Source organism: Sinohyriopsis cumingii, chromosome 11, assembly GCF_028554795.1.
Source record: "Sinohyriopsis cumingii isolate HCF-2022 chromosome 11, ASM2855479v2, whole genome shotgun sequence".
Taxonomy (NCBI): domain Eukaryota; kingdom Metazoa; phylum Mollusca; class Bivalvia; order Unionida; family Unionidae; genus Sinohyriopsis; species Sinohyriopsis cumingii.
Genome location: NC_142971.1, coordinates 114,932,384 through 114,950,947, shown reverse-complemented (window position 1 = coordinate 114,950,947; position 18,564 = coordinate 114,932,384). Strand labels below are relative to the sequence as shown.

At 33.7% G+C, this 18,564-nt stretch overlaps 1 protein-coding gene across 1 annotated transcript in view; it reads left to right on the top strand.

The window, feature by feature from the left end:
* Positions 1–2,065, top strand: part of LOC149789467 (uncharacterized) — a 37,846-nt gene extending 35,781 nt beyond the window's left edge. The window contains exons 4-5 of the mRNA XM_089973611.1: positions 1,355–1,493; positions 1,794–2,065. Of these exons, the coding sequence (XP_089829737.1) occupies positions 1,355–1,493; positions 1,794–2,065 (411 nt within the window). The remainder of the gene's footprint in view (positions 1–1,354; positions 1,494–1,793) is intronic.
* The last annotated feature ends 16,499 nt before the right edge of the window (positions 2,066–18,564 follow it).

Sequence of the window (18,564 nt, the reverse complement as noted above, 5' to 3'; positions counted from 1 at the left end):
ATTTAATATGAGTTCATAAACACTTATGTGTAGAATGATCAATACATCACAATATATAGTGATGTTATCTCGTGGTACCCACGCTATGAGAACACATTATTCTGATCCAGCTGAAAGAACACATAAGGAAACTCCCTTGCCTGCATATCATTTGGTAAAGAACCTTTGGCCCTTCTTTTTTAGATAATCAGTTTCGTCCCTCGAACCAACAACAACATTTACATCATTATGCGGATTATACCACTGCACGGAGGTCGACTAATCTCCATACCAGTTAAAAATACAATAATTGAACAATGTACTACATGGGACGCCATTGAATGCAAATATAGTGGTAGACATTACGCATGCGAACACACAACTCGACATCATCTCATACTATATTCCTTCCTAAGAATGGTGTGCTGGATGATAAAGCATGGAATGTTTATTCTCATTTAATGCGTACACAGCATGTAATTGTGTTGAGCTTGTCTGTTGATCTATGCGGTGTCTAACTTTGATCAATCTAGCATTTCATCAGACGGAGATCTGACTTTATAGATTTTCAGGAATAAATTTAGAAACATTCAGTATATAAAACTATTTAATTACATGTAATGAATAGCAAAGATAGCATTGAAAATTGGAAAGGATTTTTGTTTGATGTCTTCTTGTCAAGGGACAGAGCCAAAGAAATAACGGTAACTGCCAGAAGCATTGGAAACTCGAGGTGAGGCCTGTGATGTATGTTGTTTCCGTGTTTAGTAAAGTGCGATAAAGATAGAAATCGGAGCGGATTATTGTACATTCAGGCATTTTCTAAATTATGAAAATTACCCTTTAAACTATGGAAACTAATATAACATTTTAAATTTTCCATTCATTTCCTGCACAGAAACCATAATAATGTGTACCGAATGAAATTAGCAACACTTCAAACCTGAACTACACAGACTCCAACCTGAATCCACAAGAATCCATTTTGAAACGACTTGATTCAAGAAGATATTGTATTGATAGATCTTGCTTACCCTATTTTTTTTTCCAAAATAGAATTTACCAAGAAACAATACTGGTAACTTTTACTTTCAGATGATTTCTGTCCAGTTTCCGTTGTTCTGAAACTCAGCTATTTATGCACTGTGTCCGTTCAAAGTACTGATTCAAAATTTAAAAAAAAAAACTAAAACATTGACATGATTATCAGCGCATATCATTTTATGCAGTTTGTCAAAAGGAATATACCCAAGAGGCAACATGAATTGTTTATTATTCAGAAGCATAATTTACTATACATAATCCGTTTTATTACCAAAATAGATTAAAATATATTTTTTTATGGCCGTACTAAATGTTCAGTAATATCTCCAAGGTTGCCGAAACTGATGAAAGTGTGGTCCTAAACCCAAGGGGCAATGAAAGGGCAGTCATTATCAAAAACAATGCTGGAGATTGGGGAATCTGTGTGGGAAGACGGACCCGCTTCCGAAGGGGAATTCCTGGAATTATAGGTAACATAACATGGAGGACTTGAAACTTAGTCTTTGATATGGCTGAAAATTGTACATAAAGTAAAAATAAATAAAAGATTAAAAACAAACAGTACTAATAATGATCTCAGTTTCTCATATAAGAAAAGTTGTTTCCTTGGTGCAAAAACATTGTTTATGTATTATATATTACTGCCAGTCCTGTGGTAGAAGATTGTAAATAATGGGCAATGAACAATGATCAATTATTCATGAATTTGGAAGGATATGATACTGCAAAGTATTAATATTCTAATGTACAGGCCTCATGTTTACTTAAAGAACAAAGAGGTCGACCGGGTACGCGTGGTGTCCTTGGCTCACCAGGTACCCTTAAAGTCATTTTCTACAAAATGTCTACACGGCGATGGACACATTTAGATATTGGATATCTGGCTAAAGATTTCTCCTTCGGAATGGAATCTGTGCAGGCAGACCTCTATCGTGGGCTTATCGAAGTTAATACCAATGAGGAAGAAGTAGCGGAAAATTTGGCCTTGGTGTTTTCAGTGTCACTACTTCATGTTCTCTGCATTCCTCGTCCCAAGAATTAGAAAGTAGGAGAAAGCATTGTGTCAAACACATCACCACAATCACGTGGAGGACGTCCGGTTTATAATATTCCATCTGAAAACATGTCCCTTATTCTTCCTTGTGGTTTGCTTAGGGGCACACCGTCAAATCAGTATATTCATAGCCAATATGGAGCATATGCATGCGCAGGATGTGGAGGGGTTGGTACAAATGTTGCTGTAAGTGATTTTGAGGATGTTGCCGAACAACTTGATGCAGCAAATGATGGTAATGACTGTTTCCCTGGTGTCAATGCTGGTGGGTTATTTGATCTGGATGGGAGCGTTGATATAGCAGGATGTGGAGGTTGTGGTGGATGCGGTGGTGGAGGAGGTGGATGTGGTGGTGGTGGAGGTTGTGGAGGTGGAGGCTGTGGGAGTGGAGGAGGATGTGGGGGGTGGAGGAGGTTGTGGAGGGGTATGAAGAGGCGGTGATGGTTGTTGATAAGTTAAATACACGAGCCTTGACCACTTTACATGCTATACTTTATTCTCATCTTTAATCATTTAATTTGTGATGAAGGCTCGGACATTATTTCAGTTAGAGCAAATACTAAGCATTCAGTTAAGTGATTGCCAGATCTGTTAAAATACCAATAACAGGGATATGAATGATTTTATGAGGAGCATCATTTTACATGTATAATTCAGTTGTTTTCTAGAAAGAACAAAAATCAGATGAAAATTATGTTCCAACATTGGAATATAAATTAGTTCATAACATAAGTATATATAAATGATATGATATTAATTACATTTTAACAGTTAATTGGAGAAAGAGGAGCATATTAATTTACATTGTTTTGACTTTGGAGTCAGTGATCACTGTGGTATAATAAACTGTATGATAGCTATTGTTAAAAGTTTTGAGAAGTAATAAAGTTTCCATTTAATTGTATCACAATGCAGCAGTTATGTGGCTAATGGTCAAATCTATTACATACCTTGAATAATCTCTTTGGAATTAATGATTTGGGTTAAGTATATCTGTCCACTTATATTGGAAATTTGGTGAGTTAATAATTGGAACTTTCAGAAAAGAAAAGCATGCAGACCTAGAGAAAACCTGAACTATTTACATATTCGAATGAGATGCTAACTCTATAGAAATATAATTAACAATAAGCCCATATAAAAGCCAATAGGTACATTTCCATTACTTTGTTTCTAATTCAAATGTTGAATTGTTCTGCTCTGTCAGCAGTTGTTTTCAGGATAGGAATACTAGACAGATTAGGCCATGCCTATATCGATAAAATTTACAATGTAATTGTATTTATATATATTTCTCACCTTTCCAACACACACACACACACACTTTAATTGTTATATCGATAAAATGTACAATGCAACTATTTTTATATATATTTCTCACCTCTCCACACTCGCACACACACACACACACACACACACACACACACACTTGAATTGTTGGTGTCTATAAAAAGGATGGGATTGGTATATATTTTTTTTGGGGGGGGGCACCAAACAGATGCCCCACCCCCACCCCTAATCTTAGCCAAAGCTTATAAAAGGTTGATATGTATTTGTTACCCCCAAAGCTGTGTTGTTTGTGTTGTTTTTTGTTTTTTTATAATAAGTTAAAAAACTTTGTATTTAGAAATTTGGAGTAGGGTATTTCTAAGTTTCCCCAGAGTGTCTATAGGGTTGTTCCTCCGAGAGTGATTTCTATTATCCTCCTCGGATTTCCTTCCCTAGTATTCTGTCGACCTTGCTAGGGTCACCTACGTCCTATGTTTGCTATGTGTGTATGCTATATGTTCTGATTGCTATTTTTGTGTTTTCATGTTGGGACAGCAGCTATGCCAAATTTATCGAAACCCAGTTGTCTTATCTTCTCCCGTGTTTATATTCACATCGAGAGTGTTTATTTAAAATTTTGAATTTTGGCGAAGAGTGTTATTTGTATATTAATTTGAAACCCTAATGTTGCACTGTTTGTACCTAAATTTATAACTTTTGCATATAAAATAAGATTGAGACTCTGCTCGAAATGGGGTCTATACTTTATTTCTGTATGTCTTCCATCTCGAGCATGTCCATCTTTTATTTGAACATTATGCCAAAAAGCCAAAAAAATTCTACCTGTAAGTGGTCTTCCCTTTCGGTGTACTTTGCACACTTCTGGAAACTGTACCCTTGTTAGTAAGATAGAGAAAAAATAAAAATAAAAAATAAAATAAATAAATAAAAAATAAAAAATAAATAAAAATAAAGTTAATCTAATTAAAATGTTTCATTTTAAAGTCTAGTCCATGAGGGTTTCTTTTCCAGACTCTTTCATGGGCCTGTTCATTTCGCGTAGCGCCATGTGACGTAGCCCCATGACGTCCTTATCTGTACTTTCCTCATGGTGGACATTTTGATTTTTTTTATCTATAATAATAACCTGACCACATTCCTTCATGGTTGAAGGTTAGTTATTTGATATAGGGTGTTTTTATTTTAGTTTCCATCAAGGTATAAGATATTATGTGGTTTATATATATTGTTCTTTTTAAGTTTAGTTATAATTTTTTTCTCTATTTAATTTAGTATATGTACATTGTAGTAAAATATGATATTTATTAAATGGACCTATTTTACACAGTGGACATTTCGGCGGTACTCTGACCATCTGCCATCTCACTGCAGCCTCTCCTGTCAACCACGCATCATGCATGTATTTGTAGCAGAGGCTTTGTATTTTGAGGGAGCCTAGCTTAGACCAGTGTTCACATGCTCTTTTCCAATTTACGTATATATGTCCTTTCTCTATCTTACATGGTATACTCACTGTAATATCTTCCCGTATCCCATTATAGCTTAGATTTTCCTCAATATCCGAAAAAAACTTTTTTGTCTCTATATTTAAATAATAAGTCCCTTATCCCTTTAAATTTCCTACGTGTTTCGAGAAGTTTGCTAAGTTCATTATTCTTATAAATATCTATTCTACTTTTTAGGGTAAAACCAAACCAATATATATATATATATATATATATATATATATATATATATATATATATATATATATATATATATATATATATATATATATATATATATATATATATATATATATATATATATATATATATATATATATATAAACCCTCCCATGGTAATTTTGGTTCTGAATTAATTCTTTTAAATCTATTTAAAAAGTACCATGACAGCTTTTTTCTTTTTTTCATATAAATAATCTAAAATTGTGTTAATATTTAATATTTTGTTTTGTATTTCCATCTTTTTGGGTCCACAAGTTTGGTAAATATTAATGATTTTATCCATTCCTTTTTTAATCCCATTTGCTAAAGTTCTACTAAGTAGTTTATAATCATGTTTAGGAGGAAGATGGGCCTCCAGTTTATGAGATGCTCCCTCTCCCCTTTTCCTTTATATATTAAAATAATTATACCCTCCCTCATCGTTTCCGTCATTTTATTATTTCTAAGTAGTATATTATTGTATAACCATTCAAGTATAGGCGATAGCTCTCCACAGAATTTCATATAGAAATCTGCGGAGAGCCCATCTCCTCCCGGTTATTTCCCTTTGTTCGCGGATAGGCTACTTTCTTTTATTTCTTCCTGCGAGATGAAATCTTCACATAAGTCTTTATGTTCTGATGAGATCATCTCGCAGGGAATGCCTTCTAAATATTCATCAATTGTTTATTCTGGTATGTTTTGTGTTTTATATAGGTTAGAATAAAAGTCTTATCAGTTGTTAGCTTGTTTCCGATTATTTTAAGTTTATCTATAACAAAAATTTGCCCCCCCCGCCTTCTTTTTTCCTCTCTTTTATAAAGACCTTCTGCTTTTTTTAAAATAAATTTTTGTAAATTTACCAGCCCTAATTTCTTTTCCTCTTATTTCTTCTTCCGTAATGTCGTGAAGTCTCTTTTTTAATTTGTTTTCTAGGTCCCTATTATTTGTTTGTTGAAGGTGGAAAATAATGGATTCCTTTTCTAATTTAATTTTCTTACTTTTTATATTAGAGAATTTAATTGCTATTTCTTTAAATTTCTTTTTTAAAATTTCCCATTCTATAATTATATCTGTTTTCGTTTTGTTTACAATTTTTTATTTAATTATTTCATTTTTAATTTCATTAACAAAATTATTATCTTTTAAAATTGAACTATTAAACATCCATTTTCCCCGTCTCCATCTTTTTTTATTTTTTATTTCTACTGTCAAGAAAATAAGCTTATGGTCCGAAATTTTAAAATTTGATATCCCTGATTCTTTGTAGATTTTCTCATCAAATTTGTAACTAGAAATTTGTCTAATCTACTCCCTTTATTTATTTTGTATTCATATGTATATTCCTTTCTTAACATGTTTAATCTTCTGTAAATATCTACTAGTTTGTTTTCTTATAAAATTTTCCATTTCTGGTTTAATCCTTAAATCATTTGATGTTATTTCCACCTCCCTGGCTATATTATCACCTATCTAATTAACCCCCCCCCCCATAATGACGTTTTCCATATTATATTTTTCTTAATATTTTGTTAACTTTTCTAAGAAGGTTTTTTATAATCTCTTCTATTTGCTGGAATATATATGCTTATAAAATGTGTTTTTTTTCGATAATTATATGTTATAGCCTACCTTTGAAATTTTCCTCTTCGTTAACCTTTTCCTAAAAAAATAACTTTTTTATTTTTTATCAGAATTGCTGCTCCCCCTTTTATGTCATTACCTATATAGTCATTTGTTTATAAAATACCATTTAAGTAACTTTCGCATAGTGCTTTATTTTCATTGTTAAAACCATTGCGTGTTTCTTGAAAGAACATTATATCATACTTTATATCTTTTGGAATTTTCAATATTTATTCCTTATGTATTCCATTAACATTTATAGACAGGAGCTGTAAGTTCATTCCTTCCATTCCTGTCTCTACCCAGGGTGTCGCATTGATGGTTATACCTTCTATGTTAAAATTTTAGATTATAAGATTTGTTGAGTTTGTTTAGTTTTGTTTAATTTTATTAGATGGGTGCACTGGTCTCCCCAACCCCCTCAGGAGAGTTAGGTATAGTTTCGATTTCTGACATTATTGTGGTGTTTGTATCCTGCAGTGTAGTGTTTGATTCTTGTATGGTTTCAGTCTTTATTGTTTCTCTTGTTTCTTCTTGACTCGTATATTCCGTTTCCGTTCCGATTTCTGATTCCATTTCTGATTCATCTTCATCTTCAGCATTCTCATTTCCCGATTCGCCTTCGTCATCTGTTTCATCTCCTCTTATTTTCTTGGGTTCGCATTTTCGTTGTTGAATTGGTTCTTTCCTGGGAGATGTAGTTTTCTCCTGTGGAGACACCGAATCCGCCTTTCTTGTATGCTTTTTTCTTCTCGGTAACGGCGTCGAGGTTAGCGGATGTACAGATGTTTCCTCTTTTTTCTTCTTCATGGATTGGCTTTATTTCTAAGGCTTCGAACCTATTTCTTGTCTGCACTCCCCCTTTTGCTGGTGTCAAAATCTTCCCGGTTTTATTGGGGCTAAGTATCTGTTCCCATTCTGGATTTTTTTGGTCCTTCCTCAATATTTGTTAAATCTATTTCCTACAGGGATTGGATTGTTTTCTCTTCTGTTTGCTTTACCTCCCTTATCTGTCTAATCTGTATTTGTTCTGCTGGCTGTTGTTGTTGTTGATGTTGTTGCTGTTGTTGCTGTTGATTCTGGGACTGGGCGGCGACTTTGCCTGCATAAAAGTGTTTGCTTCCGGTCTTTTTGTTTCTTGACAATCCCTGGGGCCGTGTCCCTTTTGATGGCAAAATTGGACAGATTCTGTCGTTCTCGCATCCTTTGTACCATGTCTTTAATTTGAAGCCCAGCACATAAAAGAAGAGTGGTATCTTTTTCGCATCTTCTCTATTAACATATATCAGTCTAATCCCCGACTTTATGGGGGCAAACCCCTACACAGTTGCCATTTTATGTGCTATCACGCTTGCCCCAGTTTTCTTTTTAATTTTCTGGATCAGTTCAGTGTTTCCAACTTCCATGATTAGTCCTATCACATGTATTTCAGTAGCCTTGGGCTCAATTTCCCTGATGAATGGCCGTGTCTTCATTACTCTTACTTGAATCCCTTTTATTTGAATGAATTCTGCCTCTATCAGGGGGGTCTGCTGTTTAGGATAAATTACTAATTTATTTATCACACCATTTTGCAGCGCATCAATCTTTCCTATCTCTATACCCATAGTGTTCAGAGCCATTAGGACTTCAGCTTGTCGAGGCATGGAGGGTGTGTCGCCAAAGTCCAAAGTTTGGCAGCCTTCAGGGTGACAGACTATAAGCCTTCTGTCTTCCACAAATGTGTTAAAATATTGCTTCAATTTTGACCCTCTTGGTACTGATCTCACCGGCATGGTTTCTTCTTCCATTCTAATTGTAGGTTGGTGAGGTGTTGTCACCGCTTGCAGGTCTCACACCACTATGTCTATTTTTACACTAACAAAATTTGAAATTTTTTAAGATTTAGGAGGTAAATGTACCTAAAGTTGAAGCAAGGGATCTATTTAACAAGATCCTGAATAAATAATTTTCTTTTCAAGAGACATAAAAGGTTTTAGAGTGTTAAAGTCTCAAAATACAGTGGGTTTAGGCAATGCTGAGTATAACTCAAACACTTCCACTGCTTACTAATCCCAGCTGGGATAATTGTAAGCAGTAGACAAGGACAAATAAACGTAATTAAATATAATGACAAGGTGTAATAACAGAGAAATACAAAAGGTGTTAGTATGTAAAGACTCTGACCAGAAAATCTTTCTTTGTAGACTTCTCTAGTGAATGACTGCACTTCTCAAAAAATAACTCTTTGCTTGGTACGCGCCATTGCTAAAAACAGACTGTACTTCTCAATAAGGAGTTTAAGAATGGCGCGTTGAATTGTTATATCGATAAAATGTACAATACAACTGTTTTTATATATATTTCTCACCTTTCCACACTCGCACACACACACACACACATACTTGAATTGTGGGTGTCTATAAAAAGGATGGGGTTCGTATATAGAGCTGTTGTATCACTTCATGGATACTGATCGGAACGAATATTATCATTTTTCCAAAATATATGTGGTTAGGTCAGAAGGTCAGGATTAGGTGTTTCTGTTGCATTCATCCTGGATACAGGAAGGGGTAGGTTGCTTCAACGATAGATGTTGCTGTGTTGACATGGATTCTAACGTCGTAAATTAATAATTATATATAGTTTTATATTGATTTCTAAAACGGCTGTATGACATTATATCATGCTTTCTCTTTTGTCATCCTGATTGTAATTTTTATCTTTGGAATATAATATTCATGATTTACAATGCATCTGGAACAAAACACATACATCCTAAGATTTCTGAAATGCTTTAAGTCGCACAATTAATCATCAATCCTTTTCATATATGATATCTTATAATACATCCAAATTTGTCTTTCTTTATGTGTGTAACTCTTGCCTGAGAAGAGGTCGCGAGTTCGAAACTCGTGCAGAAATCAAATATCTTTTTTTTTTGTTGAAACTTTATTTTAAACTTGCTCATCCAATTTTTTAAAACCATTTTTGTTTACTTGTTCTTACTTCCATCCTATGACAGGCAATTAACCTAGTTTATATATAAATTTTGTTACATGTGCATTACAGCTCAGATATAATGTTAAGTATGTTATAGCCGTGCAAGGTCCCTTAATGGTGAATGTTTCAGACTTGTAGTGATGGTGTGTAATAGCGACAGTCACGCATTTACAATAGATAGTTCAATATTTGTCGTGTGTGGTTGATATAGAGGAAGGAATGATTGGGTCATGGCTTGGCAGGAGATGTTAAACAGGAGATTGTGGAGGGGAAAGAAGATTTATGAGGATACAGTCATACTATCTATGGGAGTTCAGCACCTTTTGCAGTTGAAAAGAGGCAAAGAAAAAGACAGCGAAGTATGATGAAGTTTATGGTTTTGAAATTATTTATTGGTTTAGATTAAAACACCGTTATTTGACATGTGACTGTTAATAAACAGCTTGGGTCATATGGAACAAAACCCTAACAAAAGGTTGCATGTTATTCTTAAATAGTTACGCAACATGTCATTTGTGCATTACAAAATATTTTCATGATGTAATAAAGTAATGGTGAATATTCTGATGTACCCATGTGCTCAACTCACTAGTCTACCGATTGTTATATTTCCTTGGAATGCTATTGTTTTTATTTAATATTTATTAATTCATGTCAAATAATATATTCGACAAAATTATAGATAACTATATCTCATCTTATCAACCCCATCTTGTAAATTTGAGATTATCTTATAGCATGTGTTTCCTTCTTCAGAATTTTCTCCAAATTAAGAATTTATTGGGTTTCTTTTATTAACTTTGAGATACCTAAGGCAATTTCAATTGATGTCTTTCTTTATGGTGGAAAGCATGATCCCACCAAATATCGCAAAGGTTTAGACATCACAAAACCCCGCATTTATATTTGTGACATATCTTCAGATGTAAAGTAAAAAAATTTCCAAGAACATTACCTTTTTTTCTTAATAGTCATATTAGTCAACGAAGTAAATATGCAGGCGCGGCATATGAAAATATGTTTGTAGGGACATCAGTGAATATTCTTTGAGTACACTCTCATATGTTAGATCAAAGTCATTATAGCATTCGCAAACAATTTATTTACTGAATGTTAATTAAAAATGTAAATTAAAATCAACTCATTATATGCTAACTGTAAATAGTTACAGCTTAACCGAGGGACACAGGACATTTTGTTTTGGAGTTTTGGGAGGCATATCAGTTGCATGTCAAGCTGATGTGGTTCAGTAGATAGCTTGTCAAGCTCATAGTCTATGAGTTGCGGATTCGAATCCTTCTTAGACTATGACAGGTCAACTGTCACATTGAGTCTCTGTTCAAGGCCCATTGATTCGACACTAAATATCATTTAATGTGCTTATTTGCCGTTAGCAACCTCATGAAGGCATTAAGATAACAAGGATGTGTGTGTAATGAAAGATTTGGTATGCTGACTAGTTGAGATTGATAGATACATCACTTAAGCGTGTAATGCTACTTGCATATTCAGTGTAATACGTCTTGTATGAAACTATGAAAGGTAGAGATTATACATTATACAGCAGGACTTGATTGTATTTATACATGTAAATAACGGTTGTAAACTTTTTTATATTATTGACTTCATATTATTAAAAGCTGAAAATTTTTAGATGATAATACTGTTAGCTAGTCGAAGATTCTGAATAGCCAGACAAACATGTACAAACACGTCCATTCTTTCGTGATCTCCAGTCTTAGACTGGCAAACATGTTACAGATCATTAATTTTCTCGCAATTATAAGATCCTTTCAATATTGACCTATTTTTATATTTCATATCTTGATGATCTTGTTTTACCTGGTCTGGTGATAAACTTTGCAAATTGAAATATGATATTGTTCTTTTATTATGCCTGTTTCCTGCAATTTTAATATTTTATTTTTAGTTTATGTATTTCACTGTCATGAGGAAATTCGCTACAATTGGTGTAATATGGTATTAACTTCCGCGTGGGGGTTCGTTGTGTTAGCGGGCAGAATTTATTTCTATGATATTGTCACCTGTATAATCCAGTTTCTGTTCTTTCTTACATCAAAGATACATGCTTATCATTCGTAAAACTATAGCTTTTTAAGAAAATGAAATAGTAATTGCAAAATAGAAAAATCTGAGACACTGTTTGATATATATATATATATATATATATATATATATATATATATATATATATATATATATATATATATATATAAAATCGTTTTCCAATTGAAATGTTCTAGTCAGAGCATTACTATGGAGACAGATACATTTGAGTATAAGCATCATAGTTAAGTTCGAATATCATGCACGTTTTGTTTGTACAAATTATCTAGATCTTAGAGAAAAATGTTTAGAGAAGCTTTAGAATGCCTCACCCAATTTCAGAGCAAATTGTTTACTTTATGCCATCAGCAATTGTATGTATCGTTCTGTGATGATTTCCTCATAAACCAATTGTGTTTAGATAGGCACGAAATGTGTTGAATGTTTGGTATTTGTAATGCAAAACGTTACACGACATATGTATGAGGTGAACATAATTGAACTTTCTCTTACTCGCACTTTACAATCCGACTTTCATTATTGCAAGAGTTTCTTTTAAAATTAGAAACAAATAATTTTAACATTTTACCAATAATTGATGAGCTTGCATTACATACTGTTCAAGATCTGCGGTGATGGCATTTCTAATGAGCTTAATTTATTTAGTCTCTGACTGTGAAGAATGTTTAATGATGTTTTCAGTCTTGCAAACCATTTTTGTATGCAAAATGTTGTATATAGAACTGGTCCTATAATCAATGACGAAACTAACATACCAATGACTCAAATTATTTTTTCACTCTGAAAATATAATATACCTACTTGAAGAGCATCCATGACGATGACACGAATGTGTTTGTTGGAATAAATTATAAATATGTCTCTTTCTGTCTATGTATATGTCAGTCTTTGTCTCTGTCTGTCTCAGTCTCTCTGTCTCTGTATCTGCCAGTCTCTGTCTCTGTCTCTCTTTGTCTCTCTGTCTCTCAGTCTCTGTAGCAGTTACTGTCTATCTGTCTCTGCGTCTGTCTCTATCTATGTCTGTCCCTGTCTCTCAGTCTCCGTCAGTCTCTGTCTGTATATGTTTCTCTGTCAGTCTTTCTCTTCTTTGTCTCTCTCTCTCGTCTCTGCCATTCTCTGTCTCTGTCTTTCTCTCTCTTTCTCTGTCAGTCTCTGTCTTTGTCAATCTCTGTCTCTTTCTCTGTGTCTCTGTCAGTCTGTCTTTCTCTGTATGTCTGTGCATGTCCGTCTGTCTGTCTGTATGTCTGTCTGTCTGTCTCTTTATATATATATATATATATATATATATATATATATATATATATATATATATATATATATATGTGTGTGTGTGTGTGTGTGTGTGTTTGTGTGTGTGTGTGTACGGTTTTCTCAATGATTGCATGACTGCTATCTATGAGATTTAAATATTTCGTGAGTGAGACATGTATTTGTCGAGTTTATTTCATCTATTTTTGGTATAAATTTATCATTTTATTTTAAGTCCTAACAATTAAGTATATACGATACTTCTGTATAATTCAGGCTAAGATTAAAATATATATTTGATTCAGTGATACATTTTTTGAGTCCGTTTGAATGCCATTAACTCTGTATTGTTCAAATAAACAAATTGTTAAATATATCAGATTCTGAAATAATGCAAGGATGAAGACATTTGTTGAGACTGGTGCTTACTCATATCTTTCTATATGATTTGTGATCTTTGATGTTAGAAAGTAGAATAACAAACCTTTATCAGTTGTATTATTGTTTATTGATGCATGTGTAATGGATTTAATATGTTTAAATCATTGCGACAAAAGAAATTTTCTTTTTTGATTGCAGAACTAACTATAAAGGGTTCAAATTATTTGCATTGAACCTGATAGTAAAAACTATTTGATTTGAAAGAACGGCAACACACTACCCTTGACCGTTACAGTAACAAAATGTTTTTGTCCAAAACTCCCTTGGATGAACTCACAACAATCGCAAAATTTTGCTTTAGTCCAGAGTCAATGATCACTTTGTAATTCCAATAAATAAACCAAAAATTAAATTGTGTCTCAAATTATATAAAAACACAACATTAAATACATTTGCAAACTGATATTAAAACAAGAACTATACTTAGAAATGGGAAATTAGGAATGCAATGTCTCCTTCTTTGTCCTTGTATACACCCTCCGGGTTTGACATCACGATATGGCCTACTTCATCTTGTTGCAATACTTCCTCTCTGTCTTGTGTCACAACACAAAGCACCATATCTGTGTCGCAACACAACCCATACACAACACATCTGACTCAACAATGCAATAGGAAACAATCGCACGCTTTTCAACAGGTTCGTTATTAAGATGGATATTAAGAATTGTCAAAACATAGTTATGGCTCATTGCAATCTACAGTCATGTACCACAAGTAACGAAATACAGATATAGAGAATAATATATGTCACGGAATGGTGTAAATGTTGTTCATTAAATACATGTACTCGGGTTTCGTTTCTTTTCTCTGTACAATGATACCCGAGGGTGATTATATATATGGTCTATGTATTTCGAAATCGTGAGTACGATTCGTCCTATGCCACACGTGCAAGGTGCTTTCGATACAGCAAAACGAAAATTCTAAAGGTATAAATACGTTACTGCATGTAAAGGACATTTACAATACTAATGGTTTTGTCAGCAAGCGGCCTGCTTAAAGGATTCGCACAACTCCAGCTGTAGGGGTAGGTAATTTTTCGGTTTTAAGTGATAACTAGTGTATTACGATATTTACCTTTGCATGTTTGTTATTTAGTTTCCTTTATACAGCATAATGCGTGCATTTCTTTTTATTCTTGTTGCAACGTAGGACAGGATTTATGTTGGTAATGTAAAGTTACATTTTTTTATAAAAGAATTCTTTAGTATTGTCTTATCGAGCAGGGTTAGGTTACTATTGAACCTGTTTTGTAATTACCATAGTAATATAATCTTTATAACTTACCATGTATAACGTCCTTACGTTATGTCTGTATCAAGTTTAGTACACTGTATCGGGTATATTTTCAGCTGTTTTTGATGGTAGGAATATCCGGGGTGTCCGGTGTTGTCTGAGTAGGAATATCCGGGGTGTCCGGTGTTGTCAGAGGGTAGATACGTCCGTGTGTCCGGAGCGTTTAAGGTGCCGGAGTGTCTAATGTCAAGAGTGACTAAGGTGACCCAGCTGTAGAGCCGTCAAAGGACCAGGGGGTCCGGAGGGTCTAATATTTGTGTCCGGAGGGTCTAATGTTCAAGTGATCATAGTATTCCGAGGGTCCGGAGTCTATAGCAGATATGAAATTGATTCGGAGGAGCTGTGGAGCGGATATGGTGCACGGGTAACGGAGTGCATCTCCACACATGTATTTTTAGCTGCATGCTAATTTTGGGTTAGTAAGACTCAGTGTATTATTCAGGACTGGAAGGATAGATTGTATATCCGTCCTTGTGTTTAGTGACATAATTTCGCTACCTGAGCGAATACATTTTTTACTATGTGTAAAGACTTTACTTCGTTTACTATTTGAGTGAACTATATTGATCTTTCCATTATTAAATCATTTGTGAAATCATTTATCCTGTGTTTAGGGTTACTGAACTAATTTATTTGTATTTTTTGTTCCATCTTTGAAACTGTGCGTTTTTATGTTAAATAGATCCAGTATTTGGATTATAAATACGCACACATCTTCATAATCCACTACTCATATAAATCGCCATATTAAACCATATATCTGTGTCGTCAAAACGTGTTCTGTTGTTAATCCGAAATATCGCACCCGGTTATCTTGTTACAATATACATAACATCACTTTTTAGTGAGGGTTACAGATTTAACTAATAATCTTCAATATGGTTCTCACAAGAAAACAGCTACTCTTAAGAACAGAACTATTCATGTTCCCAAGTACAGTGTATGTACTCTAAACTAAAATGTCCTTAATTCATTACAAATGCTTATTTGCACTTGTTCTCATTCTCTACATAAGACATTATACCAAAGGCAAAAGTCAAAACTGAGAAAAAAGCTATTAAATACTTTATTACTATATACACCCAGCACTTGCACAGTGACAAATTCATCTCAAACATGAATCCCATTCCTCTTAAACATGCATTCCATACATATAATGATGCATATCAATATTGTTTAGTAGGAAATACAATGTATTAGAAACTTTCAAACAGCTTCATAGACACATAAAAATTATTAATCTTGCTACCATCTGTTAATTAGAATACTAAGCCAGCAGTGCAGATACGATAAGAAGATAGTTGGTAACGACTCTGCTGCTAATTGAACAAAGCCGCGTCTGAATTGCTGTTCACAAATTAAATATTTTGTCATCAGGAATGTATTTTAGTCGGACCTGAATCTTGCTACATATTGCAGCTAATTTCTTTTCAAATGGCATTCGATATTTGGACACCATATCAATTAAACGATGTTTTTTTGTCTAAAAATTTTGAATCTGATTTAGGCCAAACTAATGTTTTCTTCAAGAATGACCTTAAGCTAAATTGGCTATTCATGGTTTATAAGTGTTTGTTACTGAAGATTTGGTAAATTCTGATGAATCATTAAATGCGTTGTATGCAAGCGCACCCATGTAAGACTCAGTTACATATTATAAATGTAGAATTTCACATTCTTCACTTGCATTCATGGTTGGCTTATTAAACATTATTCACAACACCTGCTTTTGCGTCGTTGGTATGTAACGTCTTGTTTCCTTTGAGCATTGTCTCCAAATAAACGCATCATAATGAAAAATGACAGTAACAGATGCATTATGTAAAGCCTTTTTGTTGTTGCGAGAAAGATATTTATTGAACATTCTTATTTGAGGCTAGACTTGAATACTTATTACAGATTTTCTTTCAGTCTAGTTTAATAATTCATTTACATATACACCCACAAGATTGTGTGAGTTCACTGCATTGTCCTATTGAGTTTTAAAGAGTCCTCAAAACCTCAAAACCTATCTTGTGTTTTTTGGTCTTAGCCATTTTTGAAAGAGATGGGAATATACCTGTAACAATGCTAACTTAAAACATAAGTGTTTGTTTTAGTTTGTCAATTTAATCGAATCAGCCATCTGATTTAGGCTCCAATCTCTTAGCCCTGTGTAGTAAATGCTCATGATTTGAATCATTGTAGTTCCTTTGACCAATGTATGGTTATATATATATATATATATATATATATATATATATATATATATATATATATATATATGCGTCCGATAATTATGTATTTCACTGTGTATTTATCGAAAAAAGGCAACCTGCCATGCAGAATGAAGGAGAAAGTGTCTGAAATTGTAGATAAAGAACAAAAGAAAAAGAAAAAGCCAGAAAAGAGTTTTAGATCGTGTGACATATGGCTGGTGAATGTTGTTAATTTTTCTATTTCAGTTTGAACTATGAAACTTCGGAGAAACGTTTTTCAATCAAGATTTAATCTAAGTTCAATAATTTGGGCATGTCACATAAAACAAGAAACTCATTCATGCGTTACATGTACCTTCGTGGTGATGAATTGTCTGTGATTGAAATCTTATGGATTTAACTGTAGAGTTGGAGAAGCATATTTCGACTGTTACTTTTATAATGGTAGAAAACAAATGTGGTGAAATTAATGAACCACCGGCTCCGTGAAAAATCAGTTTGAGACCAAATGCTCAAGAAAGTAATTTGTTTTCGAAAACATAATTTGATGACAGCCGTCTTTTCAGTCACAACCAGGAAAATATAAAAACCACTAAAGAAAAACAACAAAAATATTAAGATGTAAGCTTAGTGTGAAAAGTATATAAAAATTAAAGACTATAACCGTGCTATCCTTGAAATTCACAATCATCTTGATACCGGATGGTTAATGCCATTCTGTCACTTGGGAAAACACCCAGACACGCGACAATCATAGAAATTGGAAAAGCAATGGTGCGGTAACAACAAAGCGCAATCTCATGAGGATTCTATCTCCCTGATACGGCTAAAACTGAGTCATAAAAAGAATACACAAAGAAAACCTCCCCCCAAAAAAACTTAACCAATTTCAGACGAAGACATTGTTATTTTGTATGAAGAGGTTCATGATGTGCAATATATGTTGAGTCTCTGATTAAGAAAATGGTTGGCATTATTGTTTACGGAGTAAGTTAGAACGGTAAAGGAACAGTACCTGTTGAAACAGGGAGACCAAATGGTCACCAAAGTAATATATAGAGCATGTGTATTTGGAGCTTCGAGAGCGAGAAAGAATCGTCAGAAAAGCTGATAAACAAGTGATGTTTGAGATACTAAAATATTATTGCAAGATACCGTGACCGAGACCATATTCCCGTGTACAGACATTTCGGATCTAAACGCCCAGACGATTTTCCAAATTGAGATGACCCTTTCGACATAGCAATAACAAGGATACATATTGACTACTCTGGTACAGAAGAACATATTTAAAAAACACTATTAGCAGTACAGAAAACAATTGTGGCAAGATAAACAAACCGAAGACATCTTGAAAAACTGAGATCAGAAAATGTGCCTCTGACAATTAAAGTACAAAGCTTTATAAAAGACAGCTATATTAATGAAAAGTAATGGAATGTATATTACAAAGAGCTTAATAACCACCGTTCCTTTCACACGGTTCAAGACCCTCGTCCAAATAAAAATCGCGATCCCCTGTAACAAAAAATAAAACTATGGGCAGGGTTTTATTGGTGTGTTCGGGGTTCTCACTGCCTTCACAATCAGCTGCACATAGGTCACCATA